Source organism: Salmo trutta, chromosome 38 (genome assembly GCF_901001165.1).
Source record: "Salmo trutta chromosome 38, fSalTru1.1, whole genome shotgun sequence".
In the NCBI taxonomy this organism is placed as follows: domain Eukaryota; kingdom Metazoa; phylum Chordata; class Actinopteri; order Salmoniformes; family Salmonidae; genus Salmo; species Salmo trutta.
The window spans coordinates 25327520-25353868 of NC_042994.1; the positions used below are offsets into that span (position 1 = coordinate 25327520).

The following is a 26349-nucleotide window of genomic DNA, read 5'->3' on the forward strand; positions in this document are numbered from 1 at the left end:
TAGCAGCTAGCAGCCAGCAGTGTTGACTACGTTAGGAGGACGAAAAAATAGCTGGCCTCGATAATTACTCTAATTACTCTAAACTACACAATTATCTTTGATAGCTAAGAAAAAATTGTTCAGATCAAACAAACCAAACCGTTGTAATGTAAAGAAGTGTAATATTACCTGTGGAGCGAAGCGAAATGCGACTGCTCGCTCCGGACCGGAAGTAGAAGTGGTGTTATGTTGTTCTGGTATTATAGTGGTGTTATAGTGGTGTTACAGTGATGTTATGTTTTTGTGGTATTATAGTGGTATTATGTTATAGTGGTGTTATATTGATGTTATAGTGGTGTTATAGTGGTTTTATAGTGATGTTATAGTGGTGTTATAGTGATGTTATGGTGGTGTTATAGTGATGTTATGGTGGTGTTATAGTAGTCCCATGTGGCTCAGTTGGTAGAGCATGGTGTTTGCAACGCCAGGGTTGTGGGTTCGATTCCCATGGTGGACCAGTACGAAAAAAAAGAGAAAAAAAAGTATGAAATGTATGCATTCGCTACTGTAAGTCGCGCTGGATAAGAGCGTCTGCTAAATGACAAAAATTTATGAAAATGAATAGTGATGTTATTGTTATTTTATAGTGATGTTATGTTATAGTGATGTTATGTTATAGTGGTGTTATAGTGATGTTATGGTGGTGTTTTAGTGGTGTTATAGTGATGTTATAGTGGTGTTATATTGGTGTTATTGTGATGTTATAGTGGTGTTATAGTGATGTTATGTTATGGTGGTGTTAAAGTGATGTTATAGTGATGTTATGTTATAGTGGTGTTATAGCGGTGTTATGGTGGTGTTATAGTGATGTTATGTTATAGTGGTTTTATAGTGGTGTTATAGTGATGTTATAGTGGTGTTATTGTGATGTTATGTTATAGCGGTGTTATAGAGATGTCATATTATTGTGATGTTATGTTATAGTGCTGTTATAGGGATGTTAGAGTGGTGTTATAGTAGTGTTATGTTATAGTGGTGTTATAATGGTGTTATAGTGATGTTATAGTGGTGTTATAGTGGTGTTATAGTGATGTTATAGTGGTGTTATAGTGATGTTATAGTGATGTTATGGTGGTATTATAGTGGTGTAATAATGGTGTTATAGTCATGTTATAGTGATGTTATAGTTGCCTTATAGTGGTGTAATAGTGATGTTATAGGGATGTTATAGTGGTGTTATAGTGATTTTATGGTGGTGTAATAGTGTTGTAATAGTGATGTTATAGTGATGTTATAGTGATGTTATGTTATAGTGGTGTTATTGTGGTGTTATAGGGGTGTTATAGTGGTGTAATAGTGGTGTTATGGTGGCGTTATAGTGATGTTATAGTGGTGTTATAGTGATATTATAGTGGTGTTATAGTGGTGTTATAGTGATGTTATAGTGATGTTATGGTGGTGTAATAGTGGTGTAATAGTGATGTTATAGTGATGTTATAGTGATATTATGTTATAGTGGTGTTATTGTGGTGTTATAGTGATTTTATAGTGGTGTTATGGTGGTGTAATAGTGGTGTTATGGTGGCGTTATAGTAACGTTATAGTGGTGTTATAGTGGCGTTAAATTGTTCTGGTATTATAGTGGTGTTATAGTGGTGTTATAGTGATGTTAAGTTTTTGTGGTATTATAGTGGTATTATGTTATAGTGGTGTTATGGTGGTTTTATATTGATGTTATAGTGGTGTTATAGTGATGTTATAGTGGTGTTATAGTGGTGTTATAATGATGTTATAGTGGTGTTATAGTGATGTTATGGTGGTGTTATAGTAGTCCCGTGTGGCTCAGTTGGTAGAGCATGGTGTTTGCAACGCCAGGGTTGTGGGTTCGATTCCCACGGGGGACCAGTACAAAAAAATAAGAGAAAAAAAAATATGAAATGTATGCATTCGCTACTGTAAGTTGCTCTGGAAAAGAGCGTCTGCTAAATGACTAAAATTAATAGAAAATGAATAGTGATGTTATAGTTATTTTATAGTGATGTTATGTTATAGTGATGTTATAGTGATGTTATGTTATAGTGGTGTTATAGTGGTGTTATAGTGATGTTATGGTGGTGTTATAGTGGTGTTATAGTGTTGTTATAGTGGTGTTATATTGGTGTTATTGTGATGTTATAGTGATGTTATAGTGATTTTATAGTGGTGTTATAGTGATGTTATGTTATGGTGGTGTTATAGTGATGTTATAGTGATGTTATGTTATAGTGGTGTTATAGTGGTGTTATAGTGATGTTATAGTGATGTTTTTGTGATGTTATGTTATAGTGGTGTTATGGTGGTGTTATAGTGATGTTACGTTATAGTGGTGTTATAGTGGGGTTATAGTGGTGTTATAGTGATGTTATGTTATAGTGATGTTATAGTGCTGTTATACTGATGTTATAGTGGTGTTATAGTGATGTCATGTTATTGTGATGTTATGTTATAGTGATGTTCTAGGGATGTTATAGTGGTGTTATAGTGGTGTTATGTTATAGTGGTGTTATAGTGGTGTTTTCGTGATGTTATAGTGGTGTTATAGTGGTGTTATGGTGATGTTATAGTGGTGTTATTGTGATGTTATAGTGATGTTATAGTGGTGTTATAGTGACGTTATAGTGATGTTATGGTGGTGTTGTAGTGATGTTATAGTGGTGTTATAGTTATGTTATGGTGGTCTTATAGTGGTGTTATAGTCGTGTTATAGTGATGTTATAGTTGTCTTATAGTGGTGTTATTGCGGTGTTATAGTGATGTTATAGGGATGTTATAGTGGTGTTATAGTTATGTTATGGTGGTGTAATAGTGGTGTAATAGTGATGTTATAGTGATGTTATAGTGATGTTATTTTATAGTGGTGTTATTGTGGTGTTATAGTGATGTTATAGTGGTGTAATAGTGGTGTAATTGTGGTGTTATAATGGTGTTATAGTGATGTTATAGTTGTGTTATAGTGGTGTAATAGTGGTGTTATAGTGGTGTTATAGCGATGTTATGGGGATGATATAGTGTTGTTATAGTGGTGTTATAGTGACATACTATCATTGATGGTCCTGTTATATAGGGAACTACATTGAGTGTTTTTATGAACATAGGTTAGAATCGCGGGCCCTCTGTGGTTAATTGTTATTTTCTGTGTTCATATTGGTTCACATGCACTGATTGTACCAAACATTAAGAACACCTGCTCTTTCCATGACATAGACTGATCTGGTGAATCCAAGTGAAAGCTATGATCCCTTATTGATGTCGCTTGTTAAATCCAGTTCAATCAGTGTAGATGATTACATTTACATTTAAGTCATTTAGCAGACGCTCTTATCCAGAGCGACTTACAAATTGGTGCATTCACCTTATGATATCCAGTGGAACAACCACTTTACAATAGTGCATCTAAATCTTTTAGGGGGGGGGTTAGAAGGATTACTTTATCCTATCCCAGGTATTCCTTAAAGAGGTGGGGTTTCAGGTGTCTCCGGAAGGTGGTGATTGACTCCGCTGTCCTGGCGTTGTGAGGGAGCTTGTTCCACCATTGGGGTGCCAGAGCAGCGAACAGTTTTGACTGGGCTGAGCGGGAACTGTGCTTCCTCAGAGGTAGGGAGGCGAGCAGGCCAGAGGTGGATGAACACAGGGGGTGGAGACAGGTTAAAGAACCATTTTTAAGCCTTGACACAACTGAGACATGGATTGTTCATTTGTGAATGGGCATGACAAAATACACAGTATTTAAGTGCCTTTGAACAAGGTATGGTAGTAGGTGCCAGGTGCACCGGTTTGTGTCAAGAACTGCAACCCTGCTGGGTTTTTCATGCTCAACAGTTTCCTGTCTATCAAGAATGGTCCACCACCCAAAGGGCATTCAGCCAACTTGACGTAACTGTGGGAAGCATTGGAGTCAACATGGGCCAGCATCCTTGGGTTTTTGACACTTTGTAGATTCCATGCCCCTACTAATTGAGGCTGTTCTGAGGGAAAAAGGTGGTGCAACTCAATATTAGGAAGGTGTTCTTAATGTTTAGTATACTCAGAGTTTGAATGGTTTGAATGCCAGGTTTGCTGTTGATAAGTGGCCTAATGTGAGAGCGTGTTGTGTGTGATGGTTCATTCATTGCATGGAAACACATTTTTGTAAGGGAAAAGAGAGGAGACAAGGAGAGGAGAGTAAAGGAGAGAAAGAAGGGGAGAAGGTGAGAGGAGAGTAGAGGAGAAGAGAAAAAAGAACAGGGAGTAAGGAGAAGAGGAGCAGAGGATATAGAGAGGAGGATAGATAGAGGACAGGAAAAGGAGAGGAGAGGTAGAGGAGAAGAGGGGTTGAGGAGAGGTAGAGGAGAGTAGAGGTAAAGGAGAGGTAAAGTATAGGTAAAGGAGAGAAAAAGGAGGGGTAATGGAGAGTTATAGGAGAGGTAAAAGGAGAGGTAATGGAGAGATTTTACGAAAGGTAGAGGAGAGGTAAAGGAGAGGAGAGGTAAAGGAGAGGTAGAGGAGAGGAGAGGTAGAGGGGGAGAGGTAGAGGAGAAGTAAAGGAGAGGTAAAGGAGAGGAGAGGTAAAGGAGAGGTAGAGGAGAGGAGAGGTAGAGGAGAGGTAGAGGAGGAGAGGTAAAGGAGAGGAGAGGTAAAGGAGAGGTAGAGGAGAGGAGAGGTAGAGGAGAGGTAGAGGAGGAGAGGTAAAGGAGAGGAGAAGTAAAGGAAAGGTAAAGGAGAGGTTTATGAAAGGTAGAGGAGAGATAAATGAGAGGTAAAGGAGAGGAGTGGTAAAGAAGAGGTAAAGGAGAGGAGAGATAAATGAGAGGTAGAGCGATAAAAGAGAGGAGGGATGACCCTGTGGAGATTCTCTCCCTCCAATTCAAGGGGCTTTAATGGCATGGGAAACATATGTTGACATTGCCAAAGATGTAACGGTCGTCATATGAAAGGGACCAAGGCGCAGCAGGTTGAGTGCTCATTTTAACTTTTAATTTAGAACACTGAAAATTCAAAACAAGAAAACGCACAAACGCACAGTAATGCATGCTACGCACAGCAATGCACAAACAACTTCCCACAAAGGGACAGGCGAAACAGGGCTACCTAAGTATGACTCTGAATCAGCAACAACGATGTACAGCTGTTCCTGATTGAGAGCCATACCAGGCCAACACAAGAAATACACAACCTAGAAAACCATAGAAATACAAAACATTACCCAAAAACCCCGGAACACATAAATCAAACACCCCTCTTACATAAATACATATCCCATTAAACACCGAACCACATAAAACAAATACCCCCTGCCACGTCCTGACCAAACTACAATAACCAATAACCCCTTATACTGGTCAGGACGTGACAAAAGCAAGTGAAGTAGTTAATATACAAAAGTGAAATAAACAATAAAAATGAACAGTAAAAACATTAAATTCACAGAAGTTCCAAAAGAATAAAGACATTACTGTCACGTTCGTCGTATGAAGGAGACCAAGGCGCAGCGTGCGTAGAGTTACACATTCTCTTTAATAGTGAAACTTACAACCAAAACAACAAAGATATAACAAATGTGCAGTAATGCAGTGCACAAGCCAACAATACAAAAACAAGATCCCACAAAAAACCCAGTGGGAAAAGGCTGCCTAAATATGATCCCCAATCAGAGACAACGAAAGACAGCTGCCTCTGATTGGGAACCATATCAGGTCAACATAGAAATCCAAACATAGATATACATAATCTAGAATGCCCACCCAAATCACACCCTGACCTAACCAAATAGAGAAATAACAAGGCTCTCTACGGTCAGGGTGTGACAATTACAAATGTCATATTATGTATATATACAGTGTTGTAACGATGTGCAAATGGTTAAAGTACAAAAGGTAAAATAAATAAGCATAATATGGGTTGTGTTTACAATGGTATTTGATCTTCACTGGTTGACCTTTTCTTGTGGCAACAGGTCACACATCTTGCTGCTGTGATGGCACACTGTGGTATTTCACCCAATAGATATGGAACCTTTTTTGGAACACAATTATTTTTGTCTTACTGAGATTTACTGTCAGGCCCAGGTCAGGCAGAACCTGAACAGAAGATCTAGGTGCTGCTGTAGGCCCTCCTTGGTTGGGGACAGAAGAACCAGATCATCAGTAGACATTTGACTTCAGATTCTAGTAGGGTGAGGCCGGGCGCTGCAGGCTGTTCTAGAGTTTATGATGTCGTATGTTTTTCCCCCAACACCACTTTCCATCAATTTATATAGCAGACCCTCATGTATAGCAGACCCTCATATATAGCAGACTCTCATGTATAGCAGACTCTCATGTATAGCAGACCCTCATGTATAGTAGACCCTCATGTATAGCAGACCCTCATGTATAGCAGACCCTCATATATAGCAGACTCTCATGTATAGCAGACCCTCATGTATAGCAGACCCTCATGTATAGCAGACTCTCATGTATAGCAGACTCTCATGTATAGCAGACTCTCATGTATAGCAGACCCTCATGTATAGCAGACCCTCATGTATAGCAGACTCTCATGTATAGCAGACTCTCATGTATAGCAGACTCTCATGTATAGCAGACCCTCATGTATAGCAGACCCTCATGTATAGTAGACCCTCATGTATAGCAGACTCTCATGTATAGCAGACCCTCATATATAGCAGACTCTCATGTATAGCATACTCTCATGTATAGCAGACCCTCATGTATAGCAGACTCTCATGTATAGCAGACCCTCATGTATAGCAGACTCTCATGTATAGTAGACCCTCATGTATAGCAGACTCTCATGTATAGTAGACCCTCATGTATAGCAGACCCTCAAGTATAGAAGACCCTCATATATAGCAGACTCTCATATATAGCAGACCCTCGTGTATAGCAGACCCTCATATATAGCAGACTCCCATGTATAGCAGACCCTCATGTATAGCAGACTCTCATGCCAAATTGAGTCAAAGGCTTTTTTGAAATCAACAAAGCATGAGAAGACTGTGCCTTTATTTTGGTTTGTTTGTTTTGTCAATTAGGGTGTGCAGGGTGAATATGTGGTCTGTCGTACAGTAATTTGGTAAAAAGCCAATTTGACATTTGCTCAGTACATTGTTTTCACTGAGGAAATGTACGAGTCTGCTGTTAATGATAATGCAGAAGATTTTCCCAAGGTTGCTGTTGACGCATATCCCACAGTAGTTATTGGGGTCAAATTTGTCTCCACTTTTGTGGATTGGGGTGATCAGTCCTTGGTTCCAAATATTGGGGAAGATGCCAGAGCTAAGGATGATGTTAAAGAGTTTTAGTATAGCCAATTGGAATTTGTGGTCTGTATATTTGATCATTTCATTGAAGATACCATCAACACCACAGGCCTTTTTGGGTTGGAGGGTTGTATTTTGTCCTGTAGTTCATTCAATGTAATTGGAGAATCCAGTGGGTTCTGGTAGTCTTTAATAGTTGATTCTAATATTTGTATTTGATCACGTATATGTTTTTGCTGTTTGTTCTTTGTTATAGAGCCAAAAAGATTGGATAAGTGGTTTACCCATACATCTCCATTTTGGATAGATAATTCTTTGTGTTGTTGTTTGTTTAGTGTTTTCCAATTTTCCCAGAAGTGGTTAGAGTCTATGGATTCTTCAATTACATTGAGCTGATTTCTGACGTGCTGTTCCTTCTTTTTCCGTAGTGTATGTCTGTATTGTTTAGTGATTCACCATAGTGAAGGCGTAGACTCTGGTTTTCCGGGTCTCTATGTTTTTGGTTGGACAGGTTTCTCAATTTCTTTCTTAGATTTTTGCATTCTGCAAAAAAACATTTGTCCTTGTTGTTAATTTTCTCCGGTTTTCTATTTGAGATTTTTAGATCTGTTAGGGAAGCTGAGAGGTTAAATATACTGTTAAGATTTTCAACTGCCAAGTTTATACCTTCACTATTACAGTGGAATGTTTGTCCAGGAAGTTGTCTAAAAGGGATTGAATTTGTTGTTGCCTAATTGTTTTTTGGTAGGTTTTCAAACTACATTCCTTCCATCTATAGCATTTCTTAAAATTATTCAGTTCCTTTTGCTTTGATGCCTCATGATTGAGTATTGATCTGTTCAAGTAGACTGAATTTGCTGTGGTCTGATAGGGGTGTCAGTGGACTGACTGTGAACGCTCTGAGAGACTCTGTTTTGAGGTTAGTGATAAAGTAGTCTATAGTACAACTGCCAAGAGATGAGCTATAAGTGTACCTACCTTGGGAGTCCCCTCGAAGCCTACCATTGACTATGTACATACCCAGCGTGCGACAGAGCTGCAGGAGTTGTGACCCGTTTTTGTTGGTAATGTTGTCATAGTTGTGCCTAGGGGGGCATATGGGGAAGGGTGTGTGCTGAGGGTGTCAGGTTCTTGTCCGGTATTGTAAACTGTGTGTATTGAGAACTAGTGAAACCCCCTATTGTTTGCCAGAGATAGCAAAGACCCTCTCAATATGGTACCAATGCCTGCTGACAAAGTTAGGTGTGTGTGTGCTGCCATAGCAACTCTTTGCAAGTTCATCAAGTTCACACACACAGACACACAGACACACACACACACACACACACACAGACACACACACACACACACACACACAGTAATTGATGAGGAGCAGATGGAGAAGGTGTGAGAGGTGCTGTTTTATTAATTATAGACAGCGAGGAGAGAAATAGAGAGCACAACAACACCGTCTGCTTTCTATTCTAGTTTGACCTTTACACCTGAAATGATGAGAGAGATGTTTCAATACAACCCTTGGATATTGTCATTGAATAGGTTTGATTTTAAGGGTCGAGTTCTTCCTTTCTGGGTTTGAATCCGCTGAGCTAAAAGCTACAGATGAAGGATCTTAATTTGAGCCAGTTTGCAACAGCAAGAAAATAATCCTGCAGCAAGGAGGATTATTATGTGGATCATAATTAATGGACATTTTTGGAGGGGTTGATCAATTAAGGGAAAATCAAGTCTGAAATTTAAAATGTAAATTACTAACTTCAGAAGTTGTTTTTTTAACCTCAACTACACTACAAGTTTTAAATGTCCTGTTGTCCTGCAACAGGGTGATCAAATTAAGATCCTACATCTGTATGTCCAGTTGTCTTCTGTCATCAGTGTGATTATCAGGAATCAGAAGACATCATGACACACACAGTGACCTGTGTGTGTGTGTGTGTGTGTGTGTGTGTGTGTGTGTGTGTGTGTGTGTGTGTGTGTGTGTGTGTGTGTGTGTGTGTGTGTGTGTGCGGGGCCATCACAAAAGATACAGTATGTTCCCAAAACACAATTGTAGAATCATCCACACAACTGGACAGTTTTTTGTTTGTTTTGGGAACATATATGTTGTGATGTCCCCACAATGTGTGTGAGTCGAGGTATTAGCCTAGCCTATCCTTAGGTATTAGCCTAGCCTTAGGTATTAGCCTAGCCTAGCCTTAGGTATTAGCCTAGCCTAGCCTTAGGTATTAGCCTAGCCTTAGGTATTAGGACCGCAGTTTTCAGGCAAGGTTATCGCCTCAATTATCTATCTCTCTGTCTGCAAGTTTATAGCTCTAACTCTCTCCCTCCCCCCAGGCGTTGTATCCGGGTCCAGATGAAGGTTGGCAGGTGTACAGCTCGGCGTCAGACCCTGATGGGAAGTGTGTGTGTACAGTGGTTGCTCCCGCTCAGAACCTCTGCAAACGAGACCCCCGCAGCCGACAGCTACGCCTACTCACAGAACAGGTGTGTGTGTGTGTGTGTGTGTGTGTGTGTGTGTGTGTGTGTGTGTGTGTGTGTGTGTGTGTGTGTGTGTGTGTGTGTGTGTGTGTGTGTGTGTGTGTGTGTGTGTGTGTGTGTGTGTGTGTGTGTTTGGGATGGAAGCTCATGTCCAGAATCACAATGCAGAGAGGAAAGGGCAGTGGACTGGAATAAGATATTCACGGGTCTGAGTGCCGTTGACATGAACACACTTACAGGCCCCTGCGTCCTACTATCGACAGCATCATAATAGAGTTAGAGAGAGATAGAAAGTCAGACATAGTTTGGGAAAGAGAGAGAGAGAGAGAGAGAGAGATACTGGAGATAGACAGAAAGACAAAGACAGAGACACTGGAGATAGACAGAGAGACAAAGACAGAGATACTGGAGATAGACAGAGAGACAAAGACAGAGATACTGGAGATAGACAGAGAGACAAAGACAGAGATACTGGAGATAGACAGAGAGACAACGACAGAGATACTGGAGATAGACAGAGAGACAAAGACAGAGATACTGGAGATAGACAGAGAGCCAACGACAGAGATACTGGAGATAGACAGAGAGACAAAGACAGAGATACTGGAGATAGACAGAGAGACAAAGAGAGAGATGCTGGAGATAGACAGAAAGACAAAGACAGAGATACTGAAGATAGACAGAGAGACAAAGACAGAGAGACAAAGACAGAGATCCTGGAGATAGACAGAAAGACAAAGACAGAGACACTAGAGATAGACAGAGAGACAAAGACAGAGATACTGGAGATAGACAGAGAGACAAAGACAGAGACACTGGAGATAGACAGAGAGACAAAGACAGAGATACTGGAGATAGACAGAGAGACAAAGACAGAGATACTGGAGATAGACAGAGAGACAAAGACAGAGATCCTGGAGATAGACAGAAAGACAAAGACAGAGACACTGGAGATAGATAGAGAGACAAAGACAGAGATACTGGAGATAGACAGAGAGCCAACGACAGAGATACTGGAGATAGACAGAGAGACAAAGACAGAGATACTGGAGATAGACAGAGAGACAAAGACAGAGATACTGGAGATAGACAGAGAGACAAAGACAGAGATACTGGAGATAGACAGAGAGACAACGACAGAGATACTGGAGATAGACAGAGAGACAAAGACAGAGATACTGGAGATAGACAGAGAGACAACAACAGAGATCCTGGAGATAGACAGAGAGACAACAACAGAGATCCTGGAGATAGACAGAGAGACAAAGACAGAGATACTGGAGATAGACAGAGAGCCAAAGACAGAGATACTGGAGATAGACAGAGAGCCAAAGACAGAGATACTGGAGATAGACAGAGAGACAAAGAGAGAGATACTGGAGATAGACAGAGAGACAACGACAGAGATACTGGAGATAGACAGAGAGACAAAGACAGAGATACTGGAGATAGACAGATAGACAACGACAGAGATACTGGAGATAGACAGAGAGACAAAGACAGAGATACTGGAGATAGACAGAGAGACAACAACAGAGATCCTGGAGATAGACAGAGAGACAACAACAGAGATCCTGGAGATAGACAGAGAGACAAAGACAGAGATACTGGAGATAGACAGAGAGACAAAGACAGAGATACTGGAGATAGACAGAGAGCCAAAGACAGAGATACTGGAGATAGACAGAGAGCCAAAGACAGAGATACTGGAGATAGACAGAGAGACAAAGAGAGAGATACTGGAGATAGACAGAGAGCCAAAGACAGAGATAAGGATGGAATGGGTGAGAAAATAGAGAGAGGAAGAACAAGACAAAAAAGGTCTGCTGTTGGTGTTGATCAGTGAAGAACGGTGAAGAACAACGACAACAAACCGTTGACGGCGTGTTTGTCTAGTCATGTTCGTGTGTGTGAGAGAGAGAGGGAGAGAGACAGTGTTGTGTGCGTGCGTGTGCGTGTGTGTATGTGTGTGTGTGTGTGTGTGTCAGAAAGAGAGTTTTTTTGTGGTTACTTCCTCATCATCTGTGTGTTGTGTTTGTATTGATCTAATTTGCTTTAAGTGTTTGTGTGTGTAACCCTGACTGTGTGTGTGTGTTTAGGTGCAGAACGTGAGTCAGTCTATGGAGGTGATGGATCTGAGGACGTCTAGAGACCTGCAGTACGTCAGAGATACTGAACCACTACTGAGAGGAGTAGACGGACACATACACACCTACACCACCAACCCACGCAGACTCACTAAGAAGGGCCTGCAGGTACACACACACACACACACACACACACACACACACACACACACACACACACACACACACACACACACACACACACACACACACCACCACCACCACCAACCCCCAGAGCTTCCCATCTAAGGGACTGCTGGTAAACATACACGCTGGTAAAGCTAAGTGGTGTGTAATGACTGCTGTTGGCTCTACAACAACATCTCTCCATTTGACCAGTTTGACTTCAGATTCTGAAGTTCATCCACGTTTCTCCAAAACATCAAATTTCAAAAGTTTTTATCGACTGTCACGTTGGTATAAAGGGTCGGGAGACAGGTGCAGGAATGCGTAATAGTTTTTTTTTATTTCATCCAAATTACAGCGTGCCGTGTAAAGGCACGGGGACGAAGACCAAACAAACACGTAACAAAACACAGGGTTGAAACCCAAACAAAAGAGCGAGGAGAACCTTGAATAAATAACACCAGCGCACAATGATACCACACGAGACCCGTAATCATCTGCACAATACACATGGCACAAAAGCCAAAACAACACAGGTACTCAACGCACATTGGAACAATAATCGACCGGACAATGGTGAACCAAAGGGCACATTTATACAAATACAATCAGGGGAAATGGGAACCAGGTGTGGGTGATGAAACAGTTCAGTGACTAGAGGCCGGTGACGTAGACCTCCGTAACTGGTGCACGGAATGAGCAGCAGTAGCGCAGGGATCCGTGACATCCGTGCTGCGGTTTTGCCGCTCCTCCTTTCTGCGTCTCTCTCTGCATTCTGAATGGTTCATGTTTGGGGTTAAAAAAGAATCCTAATGAGTGTCTACCACTGGAACACACGACCATCGGAGCTCACGCCTATCCACCATCCCCGTCCACAACGCTCTAGCAAAACCCAGGTCTACTAGATGTAATACAGCTCACGCCTATCCACCATCCCCATCCCCAACGCTCTAGCAAAACCCAGGTCTACTAGAGGTAATACAGTTCACGTCTATCCACCATCCCCGTCCATAACGCTCTAGCAAAACCCAGGTCTACTAGATGTAATACAGCTCACGCCTATCCACCATCCCCATCCCCAACGCCCCAGCAAAACCCAGGCCTACTAGATGTAATACAGCTCACGCCTATCCACCATCCCCGTCCACAACGCCCCAGCAAAACCCAGGTCTACTAGAGGTAATACAGCTCACGTCTATCCACCATCCCCGTCCACAACGCTCTAGCAAAACCCAGGTCTACTAGAGGTAATACAGCTCACGTCTATCCACCATCCCCGTCCACAACGCTCTAGCAAAACCCAGGTCTACTAGATGTAATACAGCTCACGCCTATCCACCATCCCCAACGCTCTAGCAAAACCCAGGTCTACTAGATGTAATACAGCTCACGCCTATCCACCATCCCCGTCCACAACGCCCCAGCAAAACCCAGGTCTACTAGATGTAATACAGCTCACGCCTATCCACCATCCCCATCCCCAACGCCCCAGCAAAACCCAGGTCTACTAGATGTAATACAGCTCACGCCTATCCACCATCCCCATCCACAACGCTCTAGCAAAACCCAAGTCTACTAGATGTAATACAGCTCACGTCTATCCACCATCCCCGTCCACAACGCTCCAGCAAAACCCAGGCCTACTAGATGGTAATAACGCTCACCGTTGCCCTTACTGGCTGTTTGTTTAACATTTCTCATTTAGCCGACGCTCTTATCCAGAGCGACTTGTAATAGTGAGTGGATACATTTTCGTACTGGTCCCCACGTGGGAATCGAACCCACAACCCTGGTGAAGCAAGCGCCAGCTGAGGCATCTCCCAACGTCCTGGGTACATGGACGTACGTCGAACTTCCAAGTGGATCTTGAGCGACCTGGCTGCACACACACACACACACACACACACACACACACACACACACACACACACACACACACACACACACACACACACACTAACACACACACATCACTCCTGTTCTCCTCAGCGACAAAAACACTGCTTTCACATAATCCCTCTCCCATCTCACTTTCCCATCTCACTTTCCCATCCCTCTCTCCCATCTCTCTCTCCCCTCCCTCTCTCCCCTCCCTCTCTCCCCTCCCTCTCTCCCATCTCTCTCCCCTCCCTCTCTACCCTCCCTCTAGCCCATCCCTCTTCAAGCTCTCTCCCATCCCTCTCTCACATCTTACCCTCATGGGGTGTGTGTGTGTGCGCTCTGCGTGTGTGTGTTTGTGTGCATTTAAGTGTTTGTGTGTCTCATCGACCCCTTTGGTGGTCTGACAGTCCTAAAGTTACCCCACTGCCCACAGACACTAGCTGAACTGAATATTTATAACATGGAATAAAGCTTATCAATATGCAAAGACTAACCTGAGGGATTGAGAGAGAGAGAGCGAGAGAGAGAGAGAGAGAGAGAGAGAGAGAGAGAGAGAGAGAGAGAGCCCAGCAAACCAGAATTGGTTCTGTGAAAGTTCCCAGAACATTTGTTAGGTTGCAGCAAAGGTTCTCATAACACAAAAACTGTCTAGTCGTGGTGATGATTATAGAATGTTTGTATAAAACCTTCACCTGACGTTGCAAGAACATTCATAGAACACATTTATTCTGTTCTTTAAAGGTTCCCAGAATGTTTCATTAGGTGTGTGTGTGTGTGTGTGTGTGTGTGTGTGTGTGTGTGTGTGTGTGTGTGTGTGTGTGTGTGTGTGTGTGTGTGTGTGTGTGTGTGTATGTGTGTGTGTGTGCGGGCATGTGTGCGTGCGTGCGTGTGTGTGTGTGTGCGGGGACATCACAAAAGATACAGTATGTTCCCAAAACACACTTGCAGAATTATCCACACAGCTGGACAGTTTTTGTGTTTTGGAAACATATTTTGTGATGTCCCCACAATGTTCTGACCAGACTGTTCCCACAACCTAATGAAACATTCTGGGAACCTTTAAAGAACCGATTAAATGTCTTATAGGAATGTTCTTGTAACACCAGGAAAATGATCTATACACGTTTTATACAAACATTCTACAATCATCTCCACGAATGGACAATATTTGTGTTATGAGAACATTCACAGAACCAAATGTTGGTTTGCTGGAAAACATTACTGGTACATTGTGTTATTACACTTCCTGGAAACACAATGAGAACTTGGTGGTTGTTACAGATGTTGTGAAACCTAGGCTGCAGTCCAAACACGGTTTTTATTTTTCCACCTCAGCCCTCACGCGTAGCCACTTTCCCTTGGGAACTGGATGCAGTTTGATTGTTATCTCAGGTGGAGGTCCAGTTCACTAACGTTAACCTCTCTAGGGTAGGTGGGACGCAATCGTCCCACACTATTCAACAGCCAGTGAAAAATCAGAGCGCCAAATTCAAAACCACAAAATGTCATAATTCAAAGTTCTCAAACATAGGACTATTTTACACCATTTTATAGATACACTTCTCCTGAATCGAACCACGTTGTCCGATTTCAAAAAGGCTTTACAGCGAAAGCAAAACATTAGATTATGTTAGGAGAGTACATAGACACAAATAACCACACAGCCATTTCCAAGTAACTAGCATGCATCACAAATACCCAAAACACAGCTAAATGAAGCACTAACCTTTGATGATCTTCATCAGATGACACTCCTAGGACATCATGTTACACAATACATGCATTTTTTGTTCTATCAAGTTCATATTTATGTCTAAAAACAGCCTTTTACATTGGCGCGTGACGTTCAGAAAATATTTTGCCTCCAATACTGCCGGTGAATCAGCACTACAATTTACAAAAATACTCGTCATAAACGTTGATAAAATATTAAACTGTCATTCAAAGAATTATAGATGAACATCTCCTTTATGCTAATGCTGTGAAAGATTTCTAAATAACTTTACTGGGAAAGCACTTTGCAATAATCTGAGTACTGCGCTCAGAAAAATACACTAGGCTATACAGATAGCCGCCATTTTGGAGTCATCTAAAAATATTAAATAGCATTAGAAATATTTACTTACCTTTACATTTACAATTACATTTACGTCATTTAGCAGACGCTCTTATCCAGAGTGACTTACAAATTGGTGCATTCACCTTATGATATCCAGTGGAACAACCACTTTAGATCTATATATTTTTTGGGGGGGAGGGTAGGGGGGGAGGGTTAGAAGGATTACTTTATCCTATCCCAGGTATTCCTTAAAGAGGTGGGGTTTCAGGTGTCTCCGGAAGGTGGTGATTGACTCCGCTGTCCTGGCGTCGTGAGGGAGCTTGTTCCACCATTGGGGTGCCAGAGCAGCGAACAGTTTTGAATGGGCTGAGCGGGAACTGTGCTTCTGCAGAGGTAGGGAGGCGAGCAGGCCAGAGGTGGATGAACGCAGTGCCCTGCTTTGGGTGTAGGGACTGATCAGAGCCTGAAGGTACGGAGGTGCCGTTCCCCTCACAGCTCCGTAGGCAAGCACCATGGTCTTGTAGCAGATGCGAGCTTCAACTGGAAGCCAGTGGACTGTGCGGAGGAGCGGGGTGACGTGAGAGAACTTGGGAAGGTTGAACACCAGACGGGCTGCGGCGTTCTGGATGAGTTGTATGGGTTTAATGGCACAGGCAGGGAGCCCCGCCAACAGCGAGTTGCAGTAATCCAGACGGGAGATGACAAGTGCCTGGATTAGGACCTGCGCCGCTTCCTGTGTGAGGCAGGGTCGGACTCTGCGAATGTTGTAGAGCATGAACCTACAGGATCGGGTCACCGCCTTGATGTTAGTGGAGAACGACAGGGTGTTGTCCAGGGTCACGCCAAGGCTCTTAGCACTCTGGGAGGAGGACATAATGGAGTTGTTAACCGTGATGGCGAGATCATGGAACGGGCAGTCCTTCCCCGGGAGGAAGAGCAGTTCCATCTTGCCGAGGTTCAGCTTGAGGTGGTGATCCGTCATCCACACTGATATGTCTGCCAGACATGCAGAGATGCGATTCACCACCTGGTTATCAGAAGGGGGAAAGGAGAAGATTCATTGTGTGTCGTCTGCATAGGAATGATAGGAGAGACCATGTGAGGATATGACCGAGCCAAGTGACTTGGTGTATAGTGAGAATAGGAGAGGGCCTAGAACTGAGCCCTGGGGGACACCAGTGGTGAGAGCACGTGGTGCGGAGACGGATTCTCGCCACGCCACCTGGTAGGAGCGACCTGTCAGGTAGGACGCAATCCAAGAGTGAGCCGCGCCGGAGATGCCCAACTCGGAGAGGGTGGAGAGGAGGATCTGATGGTTCACAATATCAAAGGCAGCAGATAGGTCTAGAAGGATGAGAGCAGAGGAGAGAGAGTTAGCTTTAGTAGTGCGGAGAGCCTCCGTGACACAGAGAAGAGCAGTCTCAGTTGAATGACCAGTCTTGAAACCTGACTGATTTGGATCAAGAAGTTCATTCTGAGAGAGATAACAAGAGAGCTGGCCAAGGACGGCACGCTCAATAGTTTTGGAGAGAAAAGAAAGAAGGGATACTGGTCTGTAGTTGTTGACATCGGAGGGATCGAGTGTAGGTTTTTTGAGAAGGGGTGCAACTCTCACTCTCTTGAAGACGGAAGGGACGTAGCCAGCGGTCAAGGATGAGTTGATGAGCGAGGTGAGGTAAGGGAGAAGGTCTCCGGAAATGGTCTGGAAAAGAGAGGAGGGGATAGGGTCAAGCGGGCAGGTTGTTGGGTGGCCGGCCATCACAAGTCGCAAGATTTCATCTGGAGAGAGAGGGGAGAAAGAGGTCAAAGCATAGGGTAGGGCAATGTGAGCAGGACCAGCGGTGTCGTTTGACTTAACCTCCCTTGGCAAGGTGGGACGTTTGCGTCCCACCCTAGTCAACAGCCAGTGGAATCGCGTGGCGCAAAATACAAATACCTCAAAAATGCTATAACTTCAATTTCTCAAAATATGACTATTTTACACCATTTTAAAGACAAGACTCTCGTTAATCTAACCACATTGTTCGATTTCAAAAAGGCTTTACAGCGAAAGCAAAACATTAGATTATGTCAGGAGAGTACCCTGCCAAAAATAATCACACAGCCATTTTCAAAGCAAGCATATATGTCACAAAAACCAAAACCACAGCTAAATGCAGCACTAACCTTTGATGATCTTCATCAGATGACACTCCTAGGACATTATGTTATACAATACATGCATGTTTTGTTCAATCAAGTTCATATTTATATCAAAAAACAGCTTTTTACATTAGCATGTGATGTTCAGAACTAGCATACCCACCGCAAACTTCTGGTGAATTTACTAAATTACTCATGAATAATGTTCACAAAATACATAACAATTATTTTAAGAATTATAGATACAGAACTCCTTTATGCAATCGCGGTGTCAGATTTTAAAATAGCTTTTCGGCGAAAGCACATTTTGCAATATTCTGAGTACATAGCCCGGCCATCACGGCTAGCTAATTTGACACCCACCAAGTTTGGCCCTCACCAAACTCAGATTTACTATAAGAAAAATTGGATTACCTTTGCTGTTCTTCGTCAGAATGCACTCCCAGGACTTCTACTTCAACAACAAATGTTGTTTTGGTTCCAAATAATCCATAGTTATATTCAAATAGCTCCGTTTTGTTTGTGCGTTTAGTTCAGTACCCGAAGGGTGACGCGCGAGCGCATTTCATGACAAAAAAAATCAAAAAATTCCATTACCGTACTTCGAAGCATGTCAAACGCTGTTTAAAATCAATTTTTATGCAATTTTTCTCGTAAAATAGCAATAATATTCCAACCGGGCGACGTTGTATTTATTCAAAGGCTGAAAGAAAAAAATGGAGAATTCTCACGAACGCGCATCTCCAGTGTCACTGTCCCTTGCCTGACCACTCACAAACAGTGAACCCTGTTTGCTAACCCTTCCCCTAACCCTAACTTTAACCCTTTAGGTAATCTTCCCCTAACCCTAACCCTAACCCTAACCCTGTTAGCTAACCCTTCCCCTAACCCTAACCTTAACCCTTTAGCGAATCTTCCCCTAACCCTAACCCTGTTAGCTAACCCTTCCCCTAACCCTAACCTTAACCCTTTAGCTAATCTTCCCCTAACCCTAACCCTGTAAGCTAACCCTTCCCCTAACCTTAACCCTTCAGCTAATCTTCCCCTAACCCTAACCTTAACCCTAACCCTAACCTTAACCCTGTTAGCTAACCCTTCCCCTAACCCTAACCTTAACCCTTTAGCTAATCTTCCCCTAACCCTAACCTTAACCCTGTTAGCTAACCCTTCCCCTAACCCTAACCCTGTTAGCTAACCCTTCCCCTAACCCTAACCTTAACCCTTTAGCTAATATTCCCCTAACCCTAACCCTGTAAGCTAACCCTTCCCCTAACCTTAACCCTTTAGCTAATCTTCCCCTAACCCTAACCTTAACCCTGTTAGCTAACCCTTCCCCTAACCCTAACCTTAACCCTGTTAGCTAACCCTTCCCCTAACCCTAAACTTAACCCTGTTAGCTAACCCTTCCCCTAACCCTAACCTTAACCCTGTTAGCTAACCCTTCCCCTAACCCTAACCTTAACCCTGTTAGCTAACCCTTCCCCTAACTCTAACCTTAACCCTGTTAGCTAACCCTTCCCCTAACCCTAACCCTGTTAGCTAACCCTTCCCCTAACCCTAACCTTAACCCTGTTAGCTAACCCTTCCCCTAACCCTAACCCTGTTAGCTAACCCTTCCCCTAACCCTAACCTTAACCCTAACCCTAACCTTAACCCTGTTAGCTAACCCTTCCCCTAACCCTAACCCTTCCCCTAACCTTAACCTTAACCCTGTTAGCTAACCCTTCCCCTAACCCTAACCTTAACCCTGTTAGCTAACCCTTCCCCTAACCCTAACCTTAACCCTGTTAGCTAACCCTTCCCCTAACCCTAACCTTAACCCTGTTAGCTAACCCTTCCCCTAACCCTAACCTTAACCCTGTTAGCTAACCCTTCCCCTAACCCTAACCTTAACCCTGTTAGCTAACCCTTCCCCTAACCCTAACCTTAACCCTGTTAGCTAACCCTTCCCCTAACCCTAACCTTAACCCTGTTAGCTAACCCTTCCCCTAACCCTAACCCTGTTTGCTAACCCTTCCCCTAACCCTAACCTTAACCCTAACCCTAACCCTAACCCTGTTTGCTAACCCTTCCCCTAACCCTAACCTTAACCCTAACCCTAACCTTAACCCTAACCCTAACCCTTCCCCTAACCCTAACATATTGTATGTTTAGCAAATTCATAACATATAATACGAATTCTACTTCGTAACATCCACAAACGAATACATACCGTACGAAACGTAACATATCATACTAAATGGAGTGATTCAGATTTACGTACAAAATAATACTAAATGCTCTGCGACCAGGTTGGGGAGAGAGAAAGAGAGGGAAGGAAGAAGAGGGAGAAGAGACGGGAGATTGAGAGGGCTGGAGTGAGAGAAAGTCAGAGAGAAAGAGAGATCTAATGCTTTTCAATGTTTTTGCTGAGGAGAACTGAAGGGCAGACAGAGAGAGAGAGAGAGAGAGAGAGAGAGAGAGAGAGAGAGAGAGAGAGAGAGAGAGAGAGAGAGAGAGAGAGAGAAAGAGAGAGAGAGAGAGAGAAAGAGAGAAAAGAGAGAGAGAGAGAGATGGATTTAGCAGAGGGAGCATTAGAGTGATAAAGAGGGTGAGAGATTAGTGTGAGGAGGAGAGAAGAGAGATAGTTGAAGGAGAGAAGATAGCAGGAGAGGGATTATCCACCAAACGCTGTTTTACTGACAGCAGGGTTTAGCCTTTAAGTGTGTGTGTGTGTGTGTGTGTGTGTGTGTGTGTGTGTGTGTGTGTGTGTGTGTGTGTGTGTGTGTGTGTGTGTGTGTGTGGGTGGGTGTGAATGATTTACTGTTCTCCTGGGGTGATGATATCTTCATCTAATATTTCACCTAAATAATTCTCTCTTCATCCCTCTTTCTCTATTTCCATCCCCTTTTCTCTCTCTCTCTATCCCTCTTTCTCTCTCTATCCCTCTTTCTCTCTCTCCATTTCAGTGGCGATTTAAGCATGTATATCTTGGTGGGGCAAACAAATATTAATGTTAGATGCATGCCAGCAAAGCCACAACACAACACAACACTAAACAATACATGAATTGCACTATAACGGTGACAAACTGTGCCCATAAACTGTTAGGGCCTACATTAAGCTGTCAGGAGAGCTTTGTTTTCAGCACCATGTAGTGAAGCTTTACCACTGCTACACCTGCCTAGTTAAATAAAGGTTAACTAAACAATATTAGCGGAACCTTGTCTGGCAGCGAAACAGTTCCATCAGCATCATTTACTGCCTTTTAAAAAAACAACATAGCTGATATGGCTGACTTGCTTAAACAAATGTGGTTTCTACTGACAATTGAGATGTACAAACTATGGCATAAGGGGACGACAAGCGGATAAAAGGCAATCCGCAGTTTAAATTAAGTGTCACGGTTGTCGTCGGTGAAGGAGGACCAAAACGCAGCATGTATGTGTTTTCTCATCTTGATGATTATTTATTTACAAAATGAATACCAAAATAACAAAACACGAAAATGAACGAACGAACAACAAACAGTCTGGTAAAGCATAATGCTGAACACAGAACAATCACCCACAAATAACAACCACAAACACACCCTAATATATGGGACTCTCAATAAAAGGCAGATAGACAACACCTGCCTTCAACTGAGAGTCCCAACCCCAATCAACACAACATAGAAACACACTCACCAGACTACACATAGAAATACATAAACATAGACTATAAACCAAAACCCCAGAAATACTAAATCAAACACCCTTTAAACAAACACACCACCCTGAACCACATAAAACAAATACCCTCTGCCACGCCCTGACCAAACTACAAAACAATTAACCTTATACTGGCCAGGACGTGACATTAAGACATTAATGAGCGTGCTAGGATGGACGTAGTCAATATAACTATTTGTTCAGCTCTTTTGAAATGTACAGCGACAGAATTCAGAACATGGGCCGTTCTAACAGTGCTCTCCCTGTACACCAAGTTAGAACCATAGTATAAATTAAGGGGGCATATAAGCAGACAGTGAAAGCTGTTACAATATTCAATGATTACATTTCTCTAAAACAGGCTATAGGCTACATGTGCACCACCAAGTCAGAACAGTAGGCTAAATTATGAGGGTGAAAGGGACCAAATTATTAGGGTGAGGCACATGGTCTACTAACAGCTTACTACACAACATACACTTAGTATTACTTTCTTAGCAACAGTATACATACAGTGAGGGAAAAAAGTATTTGATCCCCTGCTGATTTTGTACGTTTGCCCACTGACAAAGAAATGATCAGTCTATAATTTTAATGGTAGGTTTATTTGAACAGTGAGAGACAGAATAACAACAAAAAATCCAGAAAAACGCATGTCAAAAATGTTATAAATTGATTTGCATTTTAATGAGGGAAATAAGTATTTGTCCCCCTCTAAATCAGAAAGATTTCTGGCTCCCAGGTGTCTTTTATACAGGTAACGAGCTGAGATTAGGAGCACACTCTTAAAAGGAGTGCTCATAATCTCAGTTTGTTACCTGTATAAAAGACACCTGTCCACAGAAGCAATCAATCAGATTCCAAACTCTCCACCATGGCCAAGACCAAAGAGCTCTCCAAGGATGTCAGGGACAATATTGTAGACCTACACAAGGCTGGAATGGGCTACAAGACCATCGCCAAGCAGCTTGGTGAGAAGGTGACAACAGTTGGTGCGATTATTCGCAAATGGAAGAAACACAAAAGAACTGTCAATCTCCCTCGGCCTGGGGCTCCATGCAAGATCTCACCTTGTGGAGTTGCAATGATCATGAGAACGGTGAGTAATCAGCCCAGAACTACACGGGAGGATCTTGTCAATGATCTCAAGGCAGCTGGGACCATAGTCACCAAGAAAACAATTGGTAACACACTACGCCGTGAAGGACTGAAATCCTGCAGTGCCCGCAAGGTCCCCCTGCTCAAGAATACATATACATGCCCGTCTGAAGTTTGCCAATGAACATCTGAATGATTCAGAGGACAACTGGTGAAAGTGTTGTGGTCAGATGAGACCAAAATGGAGCTCTTTGGCATCAACTCAACTCGCCGTGTTTGGAGGAGGAAGAATGCTACCTATGACCCCAAGAACACCATCCCTACCGTCAAACATGGAGGTGGAAACATTATGCTTTGGGGTTGTTTTTCTGCTAAGGGGACAGGACAACTTCACCACATCAAAGGGACGATGGACGGGGCCATGTACCGTCAAATCTTGGGTGAGAACCTCCTTCCCTCAGCCAGGGCTTTGAAAATGGGTCGTGGATGGGTATTCCAGCATGACAATGACCCAAAACACACGGCCAAGGCAACAAAGGAGTGGCTCAAGAAGAAGCACATTAAGGTCCTGGAGTGGCCTAGCCAGTCTTAATCCCATAGAAAATCTGTGGAGGGAGCTGAAGGTTCGAGTTGCCAAACGTCAGCCTCGAAACCTTAATGACTTGGAGAAGATCTGCAAAGAGGAGTGGGACAAAATCCCTCCTGAGATGTGTGCAAACCTGGTGGCCAACTACAAAAAACATCTGACCTCTGTGATTGCCAACAAGGGTTTTGCCACCAAGTACTAAGTCATGTTTTGCAGAGGGGTTAAATACTTATTTGCCTCATTAAAATGCAAATTAATTTATAACATTTTTGACATGCGTTTTTCTGGATTTTTTGTTGTTAGTCTGTCTCTCACTGTTCAAATAAACCTACCATTAAAATTATAGACTGATCATTTCTTTGTCAGTGGGCAAACGTACAAAATCAGCAGGGGAACAAATACTTTTTTCCCTCACTGTATTTCTCTCTCATATTACATCATTTTTGGACTCAACTTGTTGTTTGTATTTATTAATTTTTTATTTAATCTTTATTTAACTGGGCAAGTCAGTTAAGAACAAATTCTTATTTACAATGACGGCCTACCAAAAGGCAAAAGGCCTCCTGCAGGGACGGGGGCCTGGGATTAAAAATATATAAAATATAAATATAGGACAAAACACACATCATGACAAGAGAGACAACACAACACTACATAAAGAGAGACCTAAGACAACAACATAGCAAGGCAGCAACACATGACAACAACATGGTAGCAACGCAACATGGTAGCAGCACAAAACATGGTACAAACATTAATGGGCATGACAACAGCACAAAGGGCAAGAAGGTAGAGACAACAATACATTAAGCAAAGCAGCCACAACTGTCAGTAAGAGTGTTCATGATTGAGTCTTTGAATTAAGAGATTGAGATAAAACTGTCCAGTTTGAGTGTTTGTTGCAGCTCGTTCCAGTCGCTAGCTGCAGCGAACTGAAAAGAAGAGCGACCCAGGGATGTGTGTGCTCTGGGGACCTTTAACAGAATGTTACTGGCAGAATGGTGTTGTATGTGTAGGATGAGGGCTGCAGTAGATATCTCAGATAGGGGGGAGTGAGGCCAAAGAGGGTTTTATAAATAAGCATCAACCAGTGGGTCTTGCGACGGGTATACAGAGATGACCAGTTTACAGAGGAGTATAGAGTGCAGTGATGTGTCCTATAAGGAGCATTGGTTGCAAATCTGATGGCCGAATGGTAAAGAACATCTAGCCACTCGAGAGCACCCTTACCTGCCGATCTATGAATTATTATTAGTTATTTATTTATTTATTTCACCTTTATTTAACCAGGTAGGCCAGTGGAGAACAAGTTCTCATTTACAACTGCGACCTGGCCAAGATAGAACAAAGCAGTGCGACACAAACAACACAGAGTTACACATTGGGTAAACAAATGTGCAGTCAATAACACAATAAAAAAGTCTATATACAGTGTTTGCAAATGTAGTAAGATTGGGGAGGTAAGGCAATAAATAGGCCATTGTGGCAAAATAATTACAATTTAGCAATTAAACACTGGAGAGATAGATGTGCAGAAGATGAATGTGCAAGTAGAGATACTGGGGTGCAAAGGAGCAAAAAAATAAATAACAATATGGGGATGAGGTAGTTTGGTGGGCTATTTACAGATGGGCTATGTACAGGTGCAATGATTGGTAAGCTGCACTGACAGCTAATGCTTAAAGTTAGTGAGGGAGATATAAGCTTTAGTGATTTTTGCAATTCGTTCCAGTCATTGGCAGCAGAGAACTGGAAGGAAAGGCGGCCAAAGGAGGAGTTGGCTTTGGGGGTGACCAGTGAAATATACCTGCTGGAGCACGTGCTATGGGTGAGTGTTGCTATGGTGACCAGTGAGCTGAGATAAGGCGGGGCTTTACCTAGCAAAGACTTACAGATGACCTGGAGCCAGTGGGTTTGACGACGAATATGAAGCTAGGGCCAGCCAACGAGAGCATACAGGTCGCAGTGGTGGGTAGTATATGGGGCTTTGGTGACAAAACGAATGGCACTTTGATAGACTACATCCAATTTGCTGAGTAGAGTGTTGGAGGCTATTTTGTAAATGACATCGCAGAAGTCAAGGATCGGTAGGATAGTTAGTTTTACAAGGGTATGTTTGGCAGCATGAGTGAAGGATGCTTTGCTGCGATACAGGAAGCTGATTCTAGATTTAATTTGGATTGGAGATGCTTAATGTGAGTCTGGAAGGAGAGTTTACAGTCTAACTAGGCACCAAGGTATTTGTAGTTGTCCACATATTCTAAGTCAGAACCGTCCAGAGTAGTGATGCTAGACAGGCGGGAGGATGCATTTAGTTTTGCTTGCATTTAAGAGCAGTTGGAGGCCACGGAAGGAGTGTTATAGGGCATTGAAGCTCGTCTGGAGGTTTGCTAACACAGTGTTCAAAGAAGGGCCAGAAGTATACGGAATGGTGTCGTCTGCGTAGAGGTGGATCAGAGAAACACCAGCAGCAAGAGCGACATCATTGATGTATACAGAGAAAAAAGTCAGCCCGAGAATTGAACCCTGTGGCACCCCCACAGAGACTGCCGGAGGTCCGGACAACAGGCCCTCCGATTTGACACACTGAACTCTATCTGAGAAGTAGTTGGTGAGCCAGGCGAGGCTGTTGAGGCTGCCGATAAGAATGTGGTGATTGACAGAGTCAAAGCCTTGGCCAGGTCGATGAATACAGCTGCACAGTACTGTCTTTTATCGATGGCGGTTATGATATCATTTAGAACCTTGAGCGTGGCTGAGGTGCACCCATGACCAACTCGGAAACCAGATTGCATAGCGGAGAAGGCACGGTGGGATTCGAAATGGTCGGTGATCTGTTTGTTAACTTGGCTTTCGAAGACTTTAGAAAGGCAGGGTACGATAGATATAGGTCTGTAACAACTTGG

General features: G+C 42.9%; 1 protein-coding gene across 1 annotated transcript in view; it reads left to right on the forward strand.

The window, feature by feature from the left end:
• LOC115178367 (noelin-2) overlaps positions 1–26349 on the forward strand; it is a 78852-nt gene that overhangs the window by 8696 nt on the left and 43807 nt on the right. The window contains exons 2-3 of the mRNA XM_029739525.1: positions 9590–9739; positions 11833–11988. Of these exons, the coding sequence (XP_029595385.1) occupies positions 9590–9739; positions 11833–11988 (306 nt within the window). The remainder of the gene's footprint in view (positions 1–9589; positions 9740–11832; positions 11989–26349) is intronic.